We start from the raw sequence: 17,746 nt of genomic DNA on the forward strand, positions 1-17,746 counted from the left end.
TGGTGTCCAGCCTTATCATTTATTGGTGTGATCTTCATCTGTACATGTGTAACGAAATGATACATCAAGCTTTTGACAAAGAAGAAAAGGTAAAAATAAACATTTAAATTCAATTGTTGAATTATATTCCAAATATGCTGAATATTGTGACAGAGCCAAGTTTGACAATTTTGGAAATTAGAAGGATGGGGAATAAACAATGTAAACCTTACAAGAGGTCAACAAAAGGGTGATTACTGGCCCAGCAGCCAAATCGTATTCTTGCAATCATTATTTGAACTGCTTTTCATTCTCCAGATGTCTCAAGAGTCCACCAGTTGAAGCATCTTCCAGACAACAGAAAACCATTAACTTTATTTTAAGACAATTAGAAATGTATTTTCACTTTTTTTTTAAACAATTAAAGCTTTATTACAGAACTGATCCTTGGGTATAAAATTAATGTTTAAGTCCTCACTGTTTCCAGGTGGGAATAAATTTGTCCGAGTACAAGACATCTTGAACGTTTCTGATGCTAAGAAGGAGAAAATTATGACAACAACAAAAAACGTTTGCTTAAATCTAACAATTTAGCAAGGGAATACGAAATGTTACAAGAGTTTTGAACAACATTTTATTTTTTTAGCTTAAAAAGTGATCTTTTCCGGTCACATTTTACAATTACTTTGGCCAGCTTGTGATTTTTGCTGTTAGCAGAGCCTGGAGAGGTCGCTTCTCTGGCAGCCTTGCTGACAACACAGTACTCTCAGGAATTGGTTTTGGTCTCTCCGCTGGTGGTCCATCACTGGTGCCGCTGTTCTCTTCTGATAGATGGACGCTGAGAAAACTTCTGCAAGCCCAAAGTCGCTTCTTTTAGTGTTTCGTTTTTAGCATCAAAACCTAAAGCAATAAAGTTGGAGTGTCTGAGCACTGACCAGCTGATGTGGTCTCCTCCGGTCCCATCAGTCGTCTCCATCTGGACCCTCCGCAGGTGTACACCAACGCCCTCAGAAACGCTCGCCCGCACAGCCGCAGTGTGTTCGTGTTGTCTTGTGTCTGAGTGTGTGCAGCACACAACAGACAGAGCAGCAGGATGAGTAAGACTCTGGATCTCATGTTTGCAGTCCAAAAAACCATCAGTCCTGATCAGCCCTTATATGCACTGATTCCTCTGTAAATGCATGGTGTTATCTCAGACAGTCATCGTCTGCTTTTAACGACGGATGTCACTTTGTTCATTTCGGACATGCGTGGGAATCCCTGTTGCGATGAAACCTGTTGGTTATCTGTGTTGTTTCTGAGAGAAGTGGTCTTTTATGTCATAACTGCAGAGTTTTTATTGACATCGACTGAAGGAAGAGATGCTTAATGGATCGCTTGAGATATACACCTCCCAGCAAACGGAGGTTATTGCTGTCCACATAGCAACAAAGTGGGATGTTTTGTGGCCATCATGAACAATTATTCCAAGAAATTAAACACTTTTATGGAGACACTTATCTAATTTATATCATGAAAAAAGGGTAAACTATGCAGAGGAAATTTAAAGATCAATAGATTGGTACAGAGCAGGAACAAAAGAAAGAGAAATTATATAATTTCTAAGTGTATTGAATTATTATTACTTAACTTTTATTTAAGCAGCATACTCCCCATTAAGATTAAAAACCGTCAGTTTCCAACTTACAGACGCATCAAAACATTAGAACAATAAAACATTACAACCCTGAGACAGCAAAAACATTAAAAACTGGGAGAATAAAATAATTAAAACCAAACATTGGCAAAAAATTAAAATACTGAAATATAAAACAGTGAATCATAAAAATAGTGAAATATGTGATCAAGAGATATTACAATAGTTCTCTGTCTCTTTGAGCATGGCATGAAAACACTAGTTACTTAAAATTGAACTTTAAGTGTTTATTTGATTTTCTTCGTGGATCATTCCAGAATTGGAGGAAATGTGGGCTTCAAAATGTACAAATAAACACTTACTTTTATGATTTTCTGCTACATAGTTATCAATAATATGTAATACACTACATGTAATAAACCATCAAAGGCGTGATTATCTCAGCTAAGAGATCAATTTTTATTGCATTATGTATTTGGTGTTTACAAACTCAGTGCAACCCTGGTACCAATCTTGCAGGTAACAGGGTTGTAAATCTGTATTAACGTTGGTGTTCTCTAAGAAGTAGGAACTACTTGTTCAGATAGCTGTTACTAATGACCAAGAAGACAAATGTACTTATGTAAATAAGTAAAATAGATAAATAAATAAACAGTTGTCTTATTCTGATTGAATGTTTGACATGGTTGCTTTGGTTAGAGTAGGAATTTTAATCTAGGCTAACCATGATGTAAAAATATCACAAACAAGAGAGAGGAGATTCCTTAGCTTCAGCCACTCTTTTGGAAAAGCAATGCCAAGTCCAGAATATCATGTCATTTTCTGTTGGATTCTTTTTCTATCATGATAAAAACAGAAGTTATAGTAACAGGAATGTGTGCATGTTGTGAGAGACATGTTTCATTTGGAATTAAATTATTGAAAATGATATTTTGTTTATTAAGACAAATGTTTTTCACAGTTGCAAGAGACAGCAAAAATATGTTTTGGTATTTTAAAAAACTACTTTCAAGCATTTTTTCCCCCTTAGTTTTTGTAGATTTGGTTTCAGGAAAATTAAATGTACGTGCAAATGCAAGATTTGGGGATTTTGATTGGGGTGCATTTAAAATTTGATGGCAGGGATGTAAAACGTCCTCCAATTCTGGAATGACCTGTGTGTTTACACACACAAAATACAAAAGACTGAATCAAGTTTGATTCATAAGGTTACCAACTTGACTTTGTATCAAATGCATAATAAAGGAAACCAATAGCCATTAAAACAATTTCACAACAACTTAAACATTCTGGTATTAACTAATGTAAAACTCTAGTGTTGGCCATGTTTCTATTGCTGTGCTTGAGTCTAAACTTTTGATTTTATATATTTAAATATAAAACTCAAAATCACATTTTGTCATTATTGTTTATTATTATCATCATTTTATATGTATTGATTGATTTATTGGGGTTTTAATTTTTCTTCATTTATTTATTTCAGGAAGTAATCCGGTAAAACTTTTTTCATATAATTTTTATTGAACTTCAAACAAACATATACACATAGATACAGATGAAAGAAATAAAAAAGAATAAATTACACATAAAATTATTTTAATAAAAACAATATAAAATAAAAATATAACATTAAAATTGTAGTTTACAATACTAGGGATTGTCATACAACATGTGATCTTCAATGAAAGATAATTGTATTGCGTTTTTTGTTATTTATTATGTTCAGAGATTTAAAATATAAACTGATCTCTTTTTGAAATTTATTGAGTAATGGGTTTGGTTTTTGAAAATCTGCTCTTATGAATGAAAAATTTCCCAGATATTAATAAAGTATTGAATGTCAAATCAAATAGATCATCACCAGAAACTACTCCAAATAATATGATGTGCTTTTGTAATTGAATAAAAATAGGAATAGGAAGTAATCCGCTTCATTTGAGCCGCATTGCTTTATGACTGTTGATACCGCAGGTAGGCGGAGCTTCACATCCGGGTGCTGAAGCTGACCCCTGACGTGACCCTGCAGGATTACAAACATGGCGGAGGTAAGAAAGTCTTATACATTTTCACTAAAATTATTTTCTTCTTGTGGGCGGCTGGTTCAGCCAGATTTACTCACACTCCCCTGCTGTAGCTTTTGAACACGACACGGAACGTCAGCGTTTTGTCTCGCTGGACGGGCGCCATTTTTTGGATCCAGACATGTTTGGTAAACTTTGAGCTTAGCTAACGTTAGCTGCGGCGTTAGCGACTATGTTCCGCGGTTTTTGTTTAAAAATAAATTATCAACAAAGGATTTCGTTTTTTCATAAACATAATTCTAAAAGTTTTTTTAAATAACTGTAATTTACGCGTTTTCTTTTCTTTTTCACCTGAAATCTATAAATAGCGAGCTTAAATTAGGAATGCTTTAGCAAAAAAACGAGTAAAGATTATTTAGCTTGCAAAAATTGTAATTTCAATTAGTATGAATAAAGTTTGTCAGCGCTTATTTCTAGAATATTCCTTATAGTTAAAGATGATGCATTTTTAAATTTTGGAATTTATTATAAATTTATATTTACTTATTTATCATATTTTGTCGGAAAAAGACGTGAAATTTATCGTTTTTTTCTTTTTTGTTGTTTCTGAGGTGTTGTAGGAATTTAATTGTACATTTATATTTTCTTATGCCACTTATATTAAACAAAACCCCGCCACACGAACCTGATTATGTAAAGCTGTTCAGCAGCGAACGGTTTCAGTTTCACATCCCATGAATTATTCATTTTATGCCTGTTTTTTTTTTAACCTTTAATACTTACATTTGAGATTTTTTGGTTTTTAAGATTTTGAGAGAGAGAGAGAGAGAGATTTATTTCGGTAATGTACAAACACAATCCTAAAACGTCAACATAAATGTTGAAGAAAATTTTACCTAAAGCAAATAATCCTCCTAATTTTTTGTTTTTTATTCCCACTTGTTACATGTTTGGCTCTTGTTTTGTTGTCATGTATTTTTTTATTCATGTTGTGTGTATTTCTGTCTTGTATTGTCTCATTCAGTACATCTTTGTGTTATGATGCCTGGATGTGTTCTGTAATGGTTTCATCTGTATTGAACTTTTTTATTTGACTAACTTTTCTTCCTTTTTTTCTCTCTAGCCTTCGCTGGGGAACTCGAGCCCAGGTACACATGGTACTAAATGCTTACACATAATTTGTAGAGGAATTTGTTTAAAAAAATAAAAAGTAAAAGCTGGTTTCCCCATCTTTGTTCTTATTTTAATGGTCTCTAAGGCATACATACATTCTGGGCTGTTTTGTTAATATTTAGGGTTACACAATATTTTGTTATGTCAAATTTCTAAAATTGGTATTATATATTGATAAATGACTTTTTGGTTCAAAAATGCTCCTTTGTTTCCTTTTTTTACTTGCACTTTCCAAGGAGGTTCAGCAGGTTCTGATGACCATGATTTTGACCCCACCGCTGAGATGCTGGTGCATGACTTTGATGATGAACGCACACTGGAGGAGGAAGAAAGGCTGGAGGCGACAGACGACACCAATGTTAATGAGATTGAAGACCTTGCACGGGTTTGTTTTATTTTAAATTGTAAGACCTTTTGCTAAATGTAATGTTATATTTCTGGTGGTATTTATTATAGTTATGAAAACCCTGTTTGTTTGTGTGTTTTTAACCTGATTTTTAAAATTTGTCTTTAATCTAGTGTGATATTTTTAATTGAAATAGTTACTTTTAACTTGTAACTAATAATGGGAATGATATATTATTCATGGATCTGATATATTTTTACATAAACGAACACATTTTCATTTCCCATCATTGTAATGCTGCGTTAACTCCAAACACGATTTGCGTCGGCCGCCTATGTTTGGAAGCGTGGCTTGTGGGAGGAGCTACCACCAAATGTTTTTGGCCTGATTGCTACAGGGAGCGGTGTCTGTGTGCATCTCATTTACGATGCATGGAAGACCCCACTTTGTCAAAGTTCAGAGATTTGAACTCTGGACGCAACACTCAAATGGCGCTGCTGCCGGACCGACGTGCCGCGCCCGATGCCCAAATCGCGCCACAGGGCCTCTGACAGCATTTGAATATTGATTTAACCTTGAAACTGGACGTCTTTATCACACCAATAACGTTTTTCCTCCTGGTCACAACCTTTAGGCTAATTTTAAAATTGAAAAAGTTCAATCTCTCCTAAAGAAAGATAGACAAACAACAAACTTGTTTTTTTCTATAAACTGAGGATTTAATAGATTCACATTGTGTCAGAGGGCAACTTTCATCACCATTCAATGTCTTACTGTGAATCAGTAATAATAGGAAGTGAACTAAACTCAGCTTTATTTTTAATAGGAAGGTGAGATGCCCATACATGAGCTGCTGAGCCTTTATGGCTATGGGGGTAGATCACCAGCAGAGGAGGAAGAGGAGGAGGAGGAAGAGGAGGAGGAAGAACCTGAGGATGAGGACGACGAGGAAGAGGACGAAGAGGAGGATCTTGATAACGATGAAAGCAGCAGAAGCACTGGGGAGCTGAAAAGAACTGAGGTAGTTTTTAGCTGTGGTCTCACTGGTTTGCGGATTTTTTTCAATGCAATTTAGTATGTTTTTTAATTTTTTTTAACAGCAGGTTGTGTCCTGCGTCCTGATTGGCTGTAGGCCTTTGCCAATCAATATCTTCTGTGCCGTGGCTCTATAATCTGTTCAGTTTGCCAAATTTACAATTTTGATCGCGAGCAGATCTCTTTCATTCCAAAATACTGGACTTATTTTTCTTTGAAAGTTTAAACTTTGAGAGTTTAAAAGAGAAAAATGTTAAATGAATAATTATGTCTGTCTTAGTAAAGTGTATAAAGTGTGTAGTGAGGGGTTATACTGCCTATGATTATATTCTAGGGTAACACTCGTGATGAACAAGTGACCACTGTCATAAGAAACTGTGATCTATTGAAGGAAGTATACAAATCACTCAGAGAGGCCTTATCTGATCAGACCAGAACATCTGAGAGAAAGTGGAGCAACTACCTCCCGTTTTTGACAGTTATAAGCCGTAAACTGTCCCGGGGCTCATACCCATGGAACCTCGGTGTCAAAAGGCTCGCCACTTGCTTGTTAAAACTTCTAAGGAAACTTACAGAATATTTTAAGATACCTTTAAGGTTTGTGTAAAATGCAAAAATGTGCCAGTGTGCAGAAAAACAAGTTATGAATGATTTACTTCGTATTTTAGACGGCCAAAACACAGAAAGCATGTTTTACTTCTGACAGGTCTTTAGTGTTGCTCTTCTCCTCCATTACTTTTACACTCTTCTTCCTCTCTAAGCCCTCTCTGTAAAAGAGCCTCCACCCTCACATGTACCACATGTTCACCATCATGGCCTGTGCGTCCTGCCTCTGTGCCCGTGTCATGGAAAACAGCGCATTGCTTTTCCGTAATAGATCTATAGATTAATGGCTGCAGACTGTTTCTTTGTTCCAGCAGCTCCTCAGTCCTGCAGCTTGTGTCTGGTTTCCTTTGTCTTAGGAAATCACTAATGGGTTGAGTTGGTCCAGGTTTGCCTTTCATTTCAATACTTTGTTGTAAATTTCTCCTTTTGTTTTCAGGGTGTTGAGGACTTTAAGACCTCGTCGGGACAGGGGAGTGACGCCCAGACCACTTCTGAAGTTCGCACGCGCTCAGTCAGGTCACTCGGCACAGCAGAGCTGATTCGCTCCCAGAAACTCAAGTACTTTGAAAGTACGTGTTTTCTGAAATCCTTCTCTTCTGCTTCCTGTTGCTGAAACCTCCTTTGCCCTGTAACTGAACACTGACTTGTTCTTCAGGTAATGATGCTGAGGAGGAGTCTGATGAAGATGAGGACTACGTTCCATCTGAAGACTGGAAAAAGGCATGTAAAAACGTCAACTAAGAAATGTTCAAATGGTGGCTGAACTAAAAGCCCACAGAATGACGAATGTGGCCCGCTCTCAATGTTTATTTATGTTACTATTTCTTCTCTTTTCTCAGGAAATCATGGTGGGTTCCATGTACCAGGCAGAGACGCCTGCTGGGTTGTGTAAATATAAAAACAATGAGAAAGGTATGAGAATTTCTCTCTGATTCGTCTCCAAAACAGCTTCAGTTAAAAAAGTAAATGTCTCAAATTTATAATTTTTTTTTCCTTCCTTTTTCTGATCTGATAGTTTATGAAAATGACGACCAGTTGTTGTGGAACCCTGAACGTCTCTCTGAGGGCAAAGTGGTGGAGTTTTTAACAGAAGCATCACGGCGGACGGGGGAGGAAAAGGGGGTGGATGCAATCCCTGAGGGATCCCATATCAAAGACAATGAACAGGTGAGTTGGATGCTTCCTGTAAATAAAACAGCTGGACGATGCTTTTTACTTGACTTTTCTTACGGTTTGTCGTTGTTCTGCCGTAGGCCTTGTATGAACTGGTGAAATGCGGCTTTGACACAGAGGAAGCTCTGAGAAGGCTGAGGTTTAACGTCAAAGCAGCCAGAGGTAAACACATCTGTTCTTGAATTCTTCCACATTTATACTTAGTGTTTTTCTTATTCAGCTGCAGCTGCTAATATTTGCTTCAGACCTGCACACATACAGTCAGGAAGCCTTCTCCATTTGAAGCCTTAAACATCTATATTTATGATAAACAGTGATACGATAAACGGCTATGGTTCAAAAGGTTTCTGAAAGCTGCTTCTGTTTTCTTCTGGAAGATGGCTGGAAACGTTGATCCCTGAGATATTTATCTACAAAAATCTCTAAATGGTGTATTTTATACATCAGTGGAATTAAAGTCCCACTCCAATGATCTATTTTAACAGCATCCCCAGTGGTCTTTTAATTATGATAATGCTGCTTTCAGCAAACCCCGCCCCCCTTCCCCTCCCCCGTTGCAGACCGGGGCAGGGAGCTTGTGGCCGTCCAGCACATTTTCGTCGCCATCACAACATTTTTCATCTGCTCCTGATTCACAACAATTGGAATAAAGAAATACTCAGAAATGCAAATTAAATCTTCATTTTCTTTATATATGGCCTCCATTATGAGAAAAATGCCACAAGAACATGTTTAAAAAGACACCCTTTTCATCGGAGCGGGACTTTTAAGATGATTTCATGAACGGCAATATGAGAAACTCTGCATCACTTCCTGCTTTTTCAAATTGGAGTTTCTTGCAGTAAACTTTTCAAAGTCATCGTTCATGGAGGAAATGCTGGCTGTGTTTTGTTTTGACGTGAACCGTTCTTTTCAACAGAGGAGATATCTGTGTGGACAGAAGAAGAATGTAGAAACTTTGAACAAGGACTTAAAGCTTATGGAAAAGACTTTCATTTAATACAGGCCAACAAGGTACGACTCAATTCAACCACATACAGTGTTTGCTACATAAGTGTTTGGCTTTAGAATAAGCAAATAAGAACTGTTTTCCTGTTCAAATGATGCTGATATTAATGATCCTTTTATGTCTGCTGAATTAAATCTTTCAGGTGAGAACTAGGTCTGTAGGAGAATGTGTGGCCTTTTATTACATGTGGAAGAAGTCTGAGCGTTATGATTTCTTTGCACAGCAAACCAGACTGGGAAAGCGGAAATATAACCTTCACCCCGGTGTCACGTAAGTTTTTGAGAGAGCATTCAAAAAAATGAAGAAATGCAAGTTTATCATCGGTTTAGATTTATGTTTTTATTTTTTTTAAATCAAGTTTAAAAGTTTTTAAAAAGCCTGGATGAACGAGGTTTTTTTTCTCCTTCTTTTCTACAGAGACTACATGGATCGATTACTGGATGAGACAGAGAGCGCGACGTCCAGCAGGGCGGCGTCGCCTCCTCCCACCACTTCTAGCAGCAGCACCAGCCACTCCGAGAAGGAGGATGGCAGCAGTCAGAACGGTGAGCCAACACTGCAACTTTCTTCTAAAGATGGGAATTTTCAGAGTGAAAAGCAAAAAAATCTCCTAAATAAAACAATCGTTTTACAAAAATAAAAGCCCCAGTCTAATTTAGGTCAGTTTATTTGTTCTAAAGTCCCACTCCGATCATCTGTTGATGTATTGTAAAAGCAATGTCAGTGGTCTTTTAGTTCTGATTGTGCAGTTTTTAGCCAAAACTCTCCTAGTTATTGTAGGACATAGTTTCTGTAGGAGTTCATCAGAAATTGGTGCGGACCAACCCCGCCCCCCCCTTCCAGTCACCCATAACTAAAAGCTCTGTTTACATGCTCTCTTCACACCCCCAGCCTAACATTACCGGTGGCGAGCAATATCAGAGCTATCCAGCCGTAGAGTTTTGAGGCAGACGTACATGGATCTAGTCGTCCACATGTGGACGCATCAGAATGGAGCGGAGCAGGGAGCACGTGGCCCCGCCCATTGTAGCTTCTACATCACACCTACAGGCTTTTTCCAAACTGCATTATTTTTGTCTACTCCTGATTCACAAGGATTTGAATTAAAAATATACTCAGAAATACAATTATAGGCTTAGTTTCGGTTATTTGTCCCTCATCATCAACTGAAAAATGCCATAAAAGCATTTGAAAAACACCTAAACCACAATTTTCATCAGAGAGATAATATTACATTTCTGTATCACAGCTTAGTTCCATCCAAAGCTGCAAAAACAACTTTTTTCCACTTTTTCTTAACAATAAGGTTCAGTTCTGTACTCTAAAGTGACCAAATAATGCGTGAAAACAATATCATTACAACAATAGAATTCACTTAACCAATCTGCTGCGATTTTTCCATCTATTTATTCTTTTATAGAGTTTTCTTCCCCACAGTAAATGAATATCATGCCCCATACAAGACACTGAAAATAACATTATCTGATAAAGTCTTTAGCTATTCTGAATGACCAATAGGCATTGAGCTTATAAAATCAGTCATTTTTCTACTTGCATTTTCTCGTGTAGTCATCTTTAAAACTTCTTTTATAAGGAATTTCACCTCTAGTTTTTATTGATGTCCTAGAAACATTGTTTTGTTTTATGCATCGCAGAAATCTAAATAAATATTTTTTTTGCTTTTTCCCCATGATGACATCATGTCTCCTCAGGCGATTAAAGAAAAGACGAGCTCCTCTTTACATCAACTGGGGTTTAATAACTATTTATGGAGGCTTTGGGAGGCTCTTTCTGTTAAATGAAGGGGACAAATGGCCCAAAAAATATTATTTTCTTCATAGTTTGCAAGAAGTTCCGAGAATACACAGTTAAATATTCTGTTCATCAATAAAGACTTAAAAATAAAAATAAAAATCGCTGCAAAAATGGCGCCATATCTTTTTATTTGAAGTAAAGCCAGTGGAAATAAAGTCAGAGGAATTGTTTGTAGTTTTTGTTCTTCCCTGTAAAAACGCTTTTTTTTGTCTTTTTTTTTTTGTCTTGACAGGTGTTACAAACCACCCAATAGATTCTTCTCAGTTGGTTCCGGTCAACCCAGTCAAACCTGAGGGCGTCCGGTCCAATGGTCCCTCTCAACCAGAGAGGGAAGCTCCTCCCCCAGTTCCAGACAACGACTCCAACGGCTGCAGCAAGCCAAGCGCTCCCAATCACGACAGAAACGGTTCCGTGGACTCGGTAGCAGAACACGCGGCAGAGGTCGCACACGAAAGGCCGGCCAAGAAGTGCCGGACAGAGGCCGAGCCCCTGAGCCAAAGCGAAGTGGAACCATCCAGAGCACACGAGAAATGACATGTTCATCTGTTGGCTGAGGAGAACCGGAACAAACTCATTCCGGCGTCTTTTACCGGGGAAACAGGAAGACGGAGCGGAGCGTCTGATGAGAACAAGCAGTTGGAAGATCTCTAAGAGAAGAGTGGAGTACACGGCTGGATTGAATTGCCCCCCACTCCTGAACTACCACAGAGAAATCATGGACTAATAGACATCTTCTATCCATCTGTTCCATTCTTTTAGAGACTGATAACATTTTGCCAAGAATTTTGCTTTTCTATTTGTAAAATAGATCACCTGTGATATTTTTTTACACAAGATATTTATATTTTTTAACCAAATAAAATCTAATAATGGGTCTTTGTTCAAGCCATTGTTTTATTGTCATGAATTATTAAAGTTGGACATGCTATGAAGCTTGCGTGTGAGATGCCAAAAAACAAAAAAAACAATGCTAAATTGGCAAAAACCCTGAGCTGGTGACTTCACCGGCAGATGTAGTTGCACTTTGACAGCATGTTTCTCGTTTTTACCGATAAAGAGCAACCCCAGCGGACATGCCTTCTCACTCTTCCCTTTTCTGTCACAGCTGTTTGTTGTTGATGATGAGTAAGCCGGGCAGTTGCGCCCCCCGCAGGTTTTTGTGTAAAGCAGCTGACATCTGTGATGTCTTGTATTATGAGTCGCCGTTTAGATCTTTGTATTTTTGGAACTTTCTTAGTGCTTTGCTTAACTTTTGTTTTTACTACAGAATGTTTGGGATTTTTGTAAACTTTGTACACATCTTCAGCAGTTGGTACTTTTCTGTTTTTTTTGCAGTTGTATTCATCCGTCTCTTAGTCTTCCTTATTTCCTGAGCTCTTTTTTTTCGTTTTTACTTTGCTTTTGTCTCATTTAAGTTGGATGTAATAAAAATTAGTCATTCCTCTTACAGCCTATGTGCTGAGCTTTGATTAAATCTGCTTTTTAGCAAAAATGCTGCCTTTAACCTCTTCATCCCAAATGTTGCTAATTCACAACGTAATTCATTTAGCTTAACCTTCAATGGAAAAAACACTGAAGATTGTTTTAAAAATCCAGAAGGGATTAAACAGCTAATCAGATCTGGATTGGGTGAAAATGCTACAAAATGCTTCTACACAGAAATTAAAGTAAGTCAGTCTTTTAAAAAAAAGGCTTTTTTTCTTTGTGTTACAGATATTCCAGTAGTGCACATGTCTCATGTCTGTATTTTAGTTCATGTTTAAATATTTTCAGAAAAAAAATTACTTTGGAAATAAAATAAAAAGATGTATTTGAAATTGATTTAATGGAATAAACAGCACTGGATGAAGCTACACGTCTGAATGAAAACATCGGATTTCTGAAGTTCAAATTGTGGCAGCCAAGCAAACTAAATGTAATCCAGTTATGCACGTTGACTTCCATGCTAGAGACTTTTAAGAAGTAACAACAAAGTGATTTATGAAACATTGTCTTTAATTAAAAGATAAAAAATAATGTTTACAGAGTAAAATAAATGCTGAAAACTGCTTAGCTGCAGTGGATGTTTGGGAATAAACGTCTGAAAAACATTGTGTTGAGTGTTCTCCCCATCATGTGAGCAGCGCCTGCCTTCAGCCTCTGCTTTACTCCTTTTCTGTTAAACATGACCAAAAACAATCTATTTAGAGTCAAAGTCTTTCAGTAACAGCATTCATTTGAGCTTTCCTTACTTTTTTGCTCCTGTGTGAAGGTGATGTAGGAGTACACCAAACTCCCAGCGATGCTGTAAGCAGTGAAAGTAATACAGCTTTCATGAAAAAGCCAAACATTTGATGTCATCTGAACAGGTCAGCCCTTCATACCTGATGTTCAAACCTATGAAGTTTGTCCAAGTGAATATATAGTCGCCGCCGAACACCATCCCGATGTATGTGACCAGGATGTTCTAGGGAGGAGGAAACGTTTTCAGAAGTATCGCAACACCTCAGCCAGCACTGCTAACCTGAGATGAGCTACCTTGATGCAGCCTATGATGGAGGTAGTGAGGGCTGAGTTGCATTGCGTGCACAGCAGTATGGAGTACATTAAAATGAAGCTGTGGGACACGTGGGTGCAGACTTAGAAGCAGACAAGTATCCTGGAATTAGTGCGCCGGACGTGTTGCCTTACCCCATGACACAGGAGAGAACAAACTGCACAACGAACAGGAGATCAGACCAGCCGCTGTAGTCCAGACCCTGTTCCAAAAACACATCAACTCCAGCTCAAAGACACAAGAAGAACATGCGTCTCAGTCGAGCGTCTTACCATCTGCAAATCCCCTGAAGAGTAGGCGTAGGCCAAGGTTGGAAAAATCATGATCAAAGCATTGTAATACAGAAGGCCGTACTTTCCTAGCTCCTGCAGGAGGAACAGCAGCACATCAGCCTGGAAGTCCTCCCCAACAGAGAATGACCTGCAGCTCCCACCTACCTTGGAATCTAGTTTTTGCTTCATGTAAGCCCCACTGGCTGCTGTGAGAATATTGTTCAGCATAATAAATGTGTATCCTTCGAGATCAAACGCTAAGTCAGCACTACAAACACAGAAAACATGCCAGGGAGTGAGAGTTGGGAGTCCAGACTGGAAGTCAGCGATTGTACCAAGTCTCACCTGGCAGCAATCAAAGCTCCAATGATCATGGTGAACACAGTCATCTTCACAGTTGCAGAGAAAGTCTTTCTGTAAAGGACAGAAGTTCAAGGAAATATTCCCTTTGCAGGCAGAAATTCTGGGTGACTGGTTATGCCGGATCGATGCTGGTCCGTCTGCGGTGCCCCCCCCCCCCCCCGGATTTCAGAGGAGTGGTTTGTCCCGCAACCCCTGCATCGAGTAGTTCATCCAAAACCCTAGCATTCGCGCCCAATGCCATCCTCTTCCTCACCGACTCGCAAAATGCATGTTTTGTGTCACAAATGAAGTCCAAAATTAAACTTTCATTGTCTATGCTGAAAATGGACGCCGGTGTGGGAACGTCACCTTAAACATACAATAAAATTGTATAAATTTTTTTTCTCGAAAGTACAGTAGAAGCTTTTATTTTGAAATCCAGATCTTTTTCCCATTTGTCCGGCTTTCTGCCGCTAAATAGACGTGTCGATGAATTGGAAATTGCCTTGCGTTGCAGAGGGATGGATGTCAGACCCAGACATGACAGAGGTGATGTAAACATCACACTTGATTAATGAACGCTCCATTTTTTTTGTGTCAACCCAACAGAGACGCACCGCAGATGGACCTGTGGGAATCTGCCTTTACACTTACTTCAGAAGAACACTTTCAAACACCATGGTGAGAAAAATACTGAACCTCCTCAGGACTGTAAACATGGGTAAGCTGAGATGGGAAAACTCTTTGAGATTCTTGAAAAGGATAATGCAGTTTATATTATTGTTAGAAGAACTCAAAGACTCACTTGAGTCGCTGTGTTCCAAAGAGTCCCGATATTTGATTCCCAACATACAACAGAGGTAGAGGGAACATCTAGAGGGACAAGAGACGGCCTAAATTATTCGAAAGCTGCTGTAGAAACTTCTGCAGTTTTACCAAAAGTTGTCTTCTCCAAACCTTGCGAGGTATACTTAGATCCATGTCTGGAAATGAGATGATGCCCAGCATCTTCCCCATCCTCAGGACCACTATCGTGGCCAGCATCTGCAGGTGCATTTCAGGAGACCAAGTCACTATTTCAGGCTCTGTTACCAACAGAACAAGACGTCATGCAGGCGTCCACCTTTGCTCACCTGGCCAATTCCAACGCATGTTGATGATGGAAATCTGGAGAAGGAAGACAGAGTTTACAACAGAAGGAAAACTCTGAAATCTAGTAAAGATCACCAACGGAGCCACCAAAAGCAACTCAAAATAACAAACGATAAAAATTAAAACAGATTATTTCTATCATAGTGCCACAAGGCAGCGATGGGAACTTTTTTACCACTCTCAGGCGTTGGAAAATGACAAATATTTGCTGCTTCATCATGGACAGTAGCAATGATGCTCGATAATACTCAGATGCTGGAGTCAGGATTGAACCCAAATTCAGAGTAAAGGGTGTCCTGGTCTTCTCAGTCTCTTTTTTTGGTCAGATTATAATCCAAGCGCTGAAAATCATAACTGGCAAAGTCTAGATGTCAATGGCTAGGATCATATTTTTCTATAGAGTTGACTTTTCGTGCTGTGGATCCTTCTTGGTTGCTACAGTACTTTTCTTGATGAATGCAGGGTTTGAAAGTGCATAGTTTCCACCCAAAAAATAGGGTTAAACATTCTACTTACAGGTACACTAAATATTTGTAGTAAAGAAAATGTTCAAATTATTACTAATATATAAATTACTGGAAAAACCTTAGTCTTAACAGCAGTTATTTAATGAATAATAATAAGGCTTAATATAAAAGGAGCAAAAATACCAGGTAGAAGCAGTATCTGCAACTATTTAAAGGAAATTAAAGGAAAATTTTTAAAGGAATACTTGTTATAGTTAGAAGTAACAATATAAAGATGATTGAGCTCTGGAATGTTCATCATAGATACACTTCAACTGTGAGAGACAAATTGTTAAAAAAAACTCCAGGATGATACATTAGCGAATTTTTAAAGAGTTTCTTTGTATAATGGTGCAGAAAATAAGAATCAAGCCAGATTTCTGTTCCTCACAGACCTGTTAATTCCTTATTAGGAACTTTTTCTATCCTCCACTCATTATCTGTATCGATGGCACCTGTGTGACCTCATTATCTAAATAAAAGGCACCTGTCCACACCCTGAAACTGGCAGGCTGCAACATCGCCACCATGGTCAAGAGCAAAGAGCTTTCTAGGGGGTAACTGACACCTGAACAACACTGGGACAAACCAATCTACAATAAGTATGCAGCTTGATGAAAGCAGCTCCACTTTACTATTGGAGCAGTTCTTAAAACTGGAAGAAACCCTGGATCACTGACTACCTCCCTCCACCTGGAGCTCCATGCGAGATCTCACCTAGTGGGGTACAAATGATCTTGACAGTGGTAGAAGCAGCCCAGAATTAAACTGATGCATGCAGATTTGCATGCTGAAAATGGACAACAATAAGAGTGTGGAGACCTGCAACCTTTGACCTCTTGTCATTGACAGCCAGGGTTCCATACGAAGTATTGAGATAAACTTTTCATATTTGAAGTGTATCTATGATTAACATTTCAGACCTCTTTTTTAAAGTAGGACAACTTGCAGAATTTGAAATATTTTCTCTCCACTGAAAATATATATTTTTGTCAATGTAAACATTGTTGAGCGGTTAAATAGAAACAGTTCTTGTATCCTAATAAAAAAACACAGCACATGCGCAATGCACTGCTACTACCCTATCATAAATAAAGGGGATCACACGCCAGTTGAGTGCGCGCGCGCGTGCTCCGGCTAGAACTTTGTACCTTTTACCTGTAATTAGTAAGAACACTTTTGTTGACGACAACGATGAGAAACGAGCTGACTCCGTAAAAAGCAGCGGCTAACAGCTTCACGAGAACCGTGTCGGCTGTTGCTCCCCTCTGAACATTGGCTGTCTCCTCTGACGGGCTTCTGTCGGCGGCCAAAACTCGACGTCTGTGGCGCTCAGCCATCGTATGTGAATCTCCTTTCTGCGCATGCGCAAACTCTGTCGTAACCGAAACGCAAAAAAGCGGAAATGAGAAATAACATCCCTAACACAACCAAGTCATCTTTCTTTATCTTTAGGTAAAAGGACAGAAGTTCAAACAACTCTAGTGCCAGTATGAGAAAGCTGCAGTTGGCGTAACAATGATGCTGTTAGAGTGCTTTTAAATAAGCCAAGGAGGACGAGTTCTAGTGAGCTTTTCGTTTCTCGAATGAACACTCTGGGCTTGCATGCGCTCGCTTATGTTCAAATTTATCTGCAGATTAAACGCTTTAGAGAATACTCTCATCTTGGCTATAAGTAACATTAGATTTAGTGCCATACGCTTCCAGTCAAATTTATGGAAACACTGGAGGGACTGTTTTTTTGACATTGTAATCAAGGTTTTATGGTGTTATGTATATGTAACCTTTTTTATCTTATTTATTCTTATCCTTTTTAATTAATTTATGTTATTAATTATACACTGTACCTCACCTTGTGTATTCTTGACACTGTATTTTTAAATGTAGTGGGTCTGTGTACTCCTTTTTACTGATTGGACCACGAGTCTGGAATAAATTCTATCTATCTATCTATCTATCTATCTATCTATCTATCTATCTATCTATCTATCTCAGTCAACAGTTGAGAACTCTGAACTTTATTTCAAAATCTGGACATGGACTTGTTCAGCCGAAAGACCATTTTAAATTGCTTTAACAAAAATATAACAGTCCATTTGCAAAATACAGAATTAACATTTAGTCGTTTAGCACAGTTTTCTAAAG

The 17,746-nt window shown here is 38.3% G+C and overlaps 2 protein-coding genes across 11 annotated transcripts; one reads left to right on the plus strand and one right to left on the minus strand.

Annotated features, from left to right (window-relative positions):
• Positions 1 to 3,548: 3,548 nt before the first annotated feature.
• On the plus strand, positions 3,549 to 12,597 carry mier1b (mesoderm induction early response 1b, transcriptional regulator). 8 transcript variants are annotated; one of them, XM_078935037.1, is made up of 13 exons: positions 3,549 to 3,660; positions 4,760 to 4,784; positions 5,046 to 5,194; positions 5,982 to 6,176; positions 7,233 to 7,365; positions 7,452 to 7,516; positions 7,636 to 7,708; positions 7,812 to 7,963; positions 8,050 to 8,131; positions 8,889 to 8,983; positions 9,202 to 9,248; positions 9,396 to 9,523; positions 11,026 to 12,597. In XM_078935037.1, exons 1-13 carry the CDS (start codon positions 3,652 to 3,654, stop codon positions 11,325 to 11,327), a joined length of 1,455 nt encoding a protein of 484 aa, XP_078791163.1. In that variant the 5' UTR covers positions 3,549 to 3,651; the 3' UTR covers positions 11,328 to 12,597. The 8 variants fall into 8 exon arrangements, with proteins under 8 accessions (XP_078791163.1, XP_011484801.1, XP_011484802.1 ...); XM_011486499.4 differs by having other exon boundaries at positions 9,121 to 9,248; positions 11,026 to 12,285; XM_011486500.4 differs by having other exon boundaries at positions 3,564 to 3,660; positions 4,760 to 4,793.
• Positions 12,598 to 12,767: 170 nt separating this feature from the next.
• Positions 12,768 to 17,080, minus strand: LOC101156919 (solute carrier family 35 member D2-like protein). Of its 3 annotated transcripts, none has more exons than XM_004079000.5 (13): positions 16,760 to 17,080; positions 15,077 to 15,110; positions 14,901 to 14,987; positions 14,749 to 14,816; positions 14,598 to 14,669; positions 13,947 to 14,015; positions 13,767 to 13,869; positions 13,602 to 13,694; positions 13,464 to 13,531; positions 13,311 to 13,389; positions 13,157 to 13,239; positions 13,025 to 13,077; positions 12,768 to 12,948 (listed from the first exon to the last, which is right to left on the minus strand). In XM_004079000.5, the coding sequence occupies exons 1-13, from the start codon at positions 16,939 to 16,941 to the stop codon at positions 12,938 to 12,940; spliced, it is 1,002 nt and encodes a 333-aa protein (XP_004079048.1). In that variant the 5' UTR covers positions 16,942 to 17,080; the 3' UTR covers positions 12,768 to 12,937. The 3 variants fall into 3 exon arrangements, 2 of the variants coding, with proteins under 2 accessions (XP_004079048.1, XP_078791170.1); XM_078935044.1 differs by lacking the exon at positions 16,760 to 17,080 and adding an exon at positions 15,808 to 15,956 and having other exon boundaries at positions 12,768 to 12,947; XR_013650663.1 differs by lacking the exon at positions 13,311 to 13,389.
• Positions 17,081 to 17,746: the final 666 nt, after the last annotated feature.

Source organism: Oryzias latipes, chromosome 17 (assembly GCF_053564925.1).
Source record: "Oryzias latipes strain Hd-rR chromosome 17, Olatipes_Hd-rR_3.1".
NCBI lineage: Eukaryota > Metazoa > Chordata > Actinopteri > Beloniformes > Adrianichthyidae > Oryzias > Oryzias latipes.

What these genes read in the sequence shown, in the direction of transcription:
- mier1b (XM_011486498.4), top strand. An exon ending in ATATCAAAGACAATGAACAG is followed by an intron (nt 7,964 to 8,049) that starts GTGAGTTGGATG and finishes GTTCTGCCGTAG; the next exon opens with GCCTTGTATGAACTGGTGAA. An exon ending in AACCTTCACCCCGGTGTCAC is followed by an intron (nt 9,249 to 9,395) that starts GTAAGTTTTTGA and finishes TCTTTTCTACAG; the next exon opens with AGACTACATGGATCGATTAC.
- LOC101156919 (XM_078935044.1), bottom strand. Translation starts at nt 15,863, where the DNA reads ATGATGAACATTCCAGAGCTCAATCATCTTTATATTGTTACTTCTAAC. An exon ending in AGCAAAAACTAGATTCCAAG is followed by an intron (nt 13,695 to 13,766) that starts GTAGGTGGGAGC and finishes TTCCTCCTGCAG; the next exon opens with GAGCTAGGAAAGTACGGCCT. An exon ending in CTTCAGGGGATTTGCAGATG is followed by an intron (nt 13,532 to 13,601) that starts GTAAGACGCTCG and finishes TTTTTGGAACAG; the next exon opens with GGTCTGGACTACAGCGGCTG.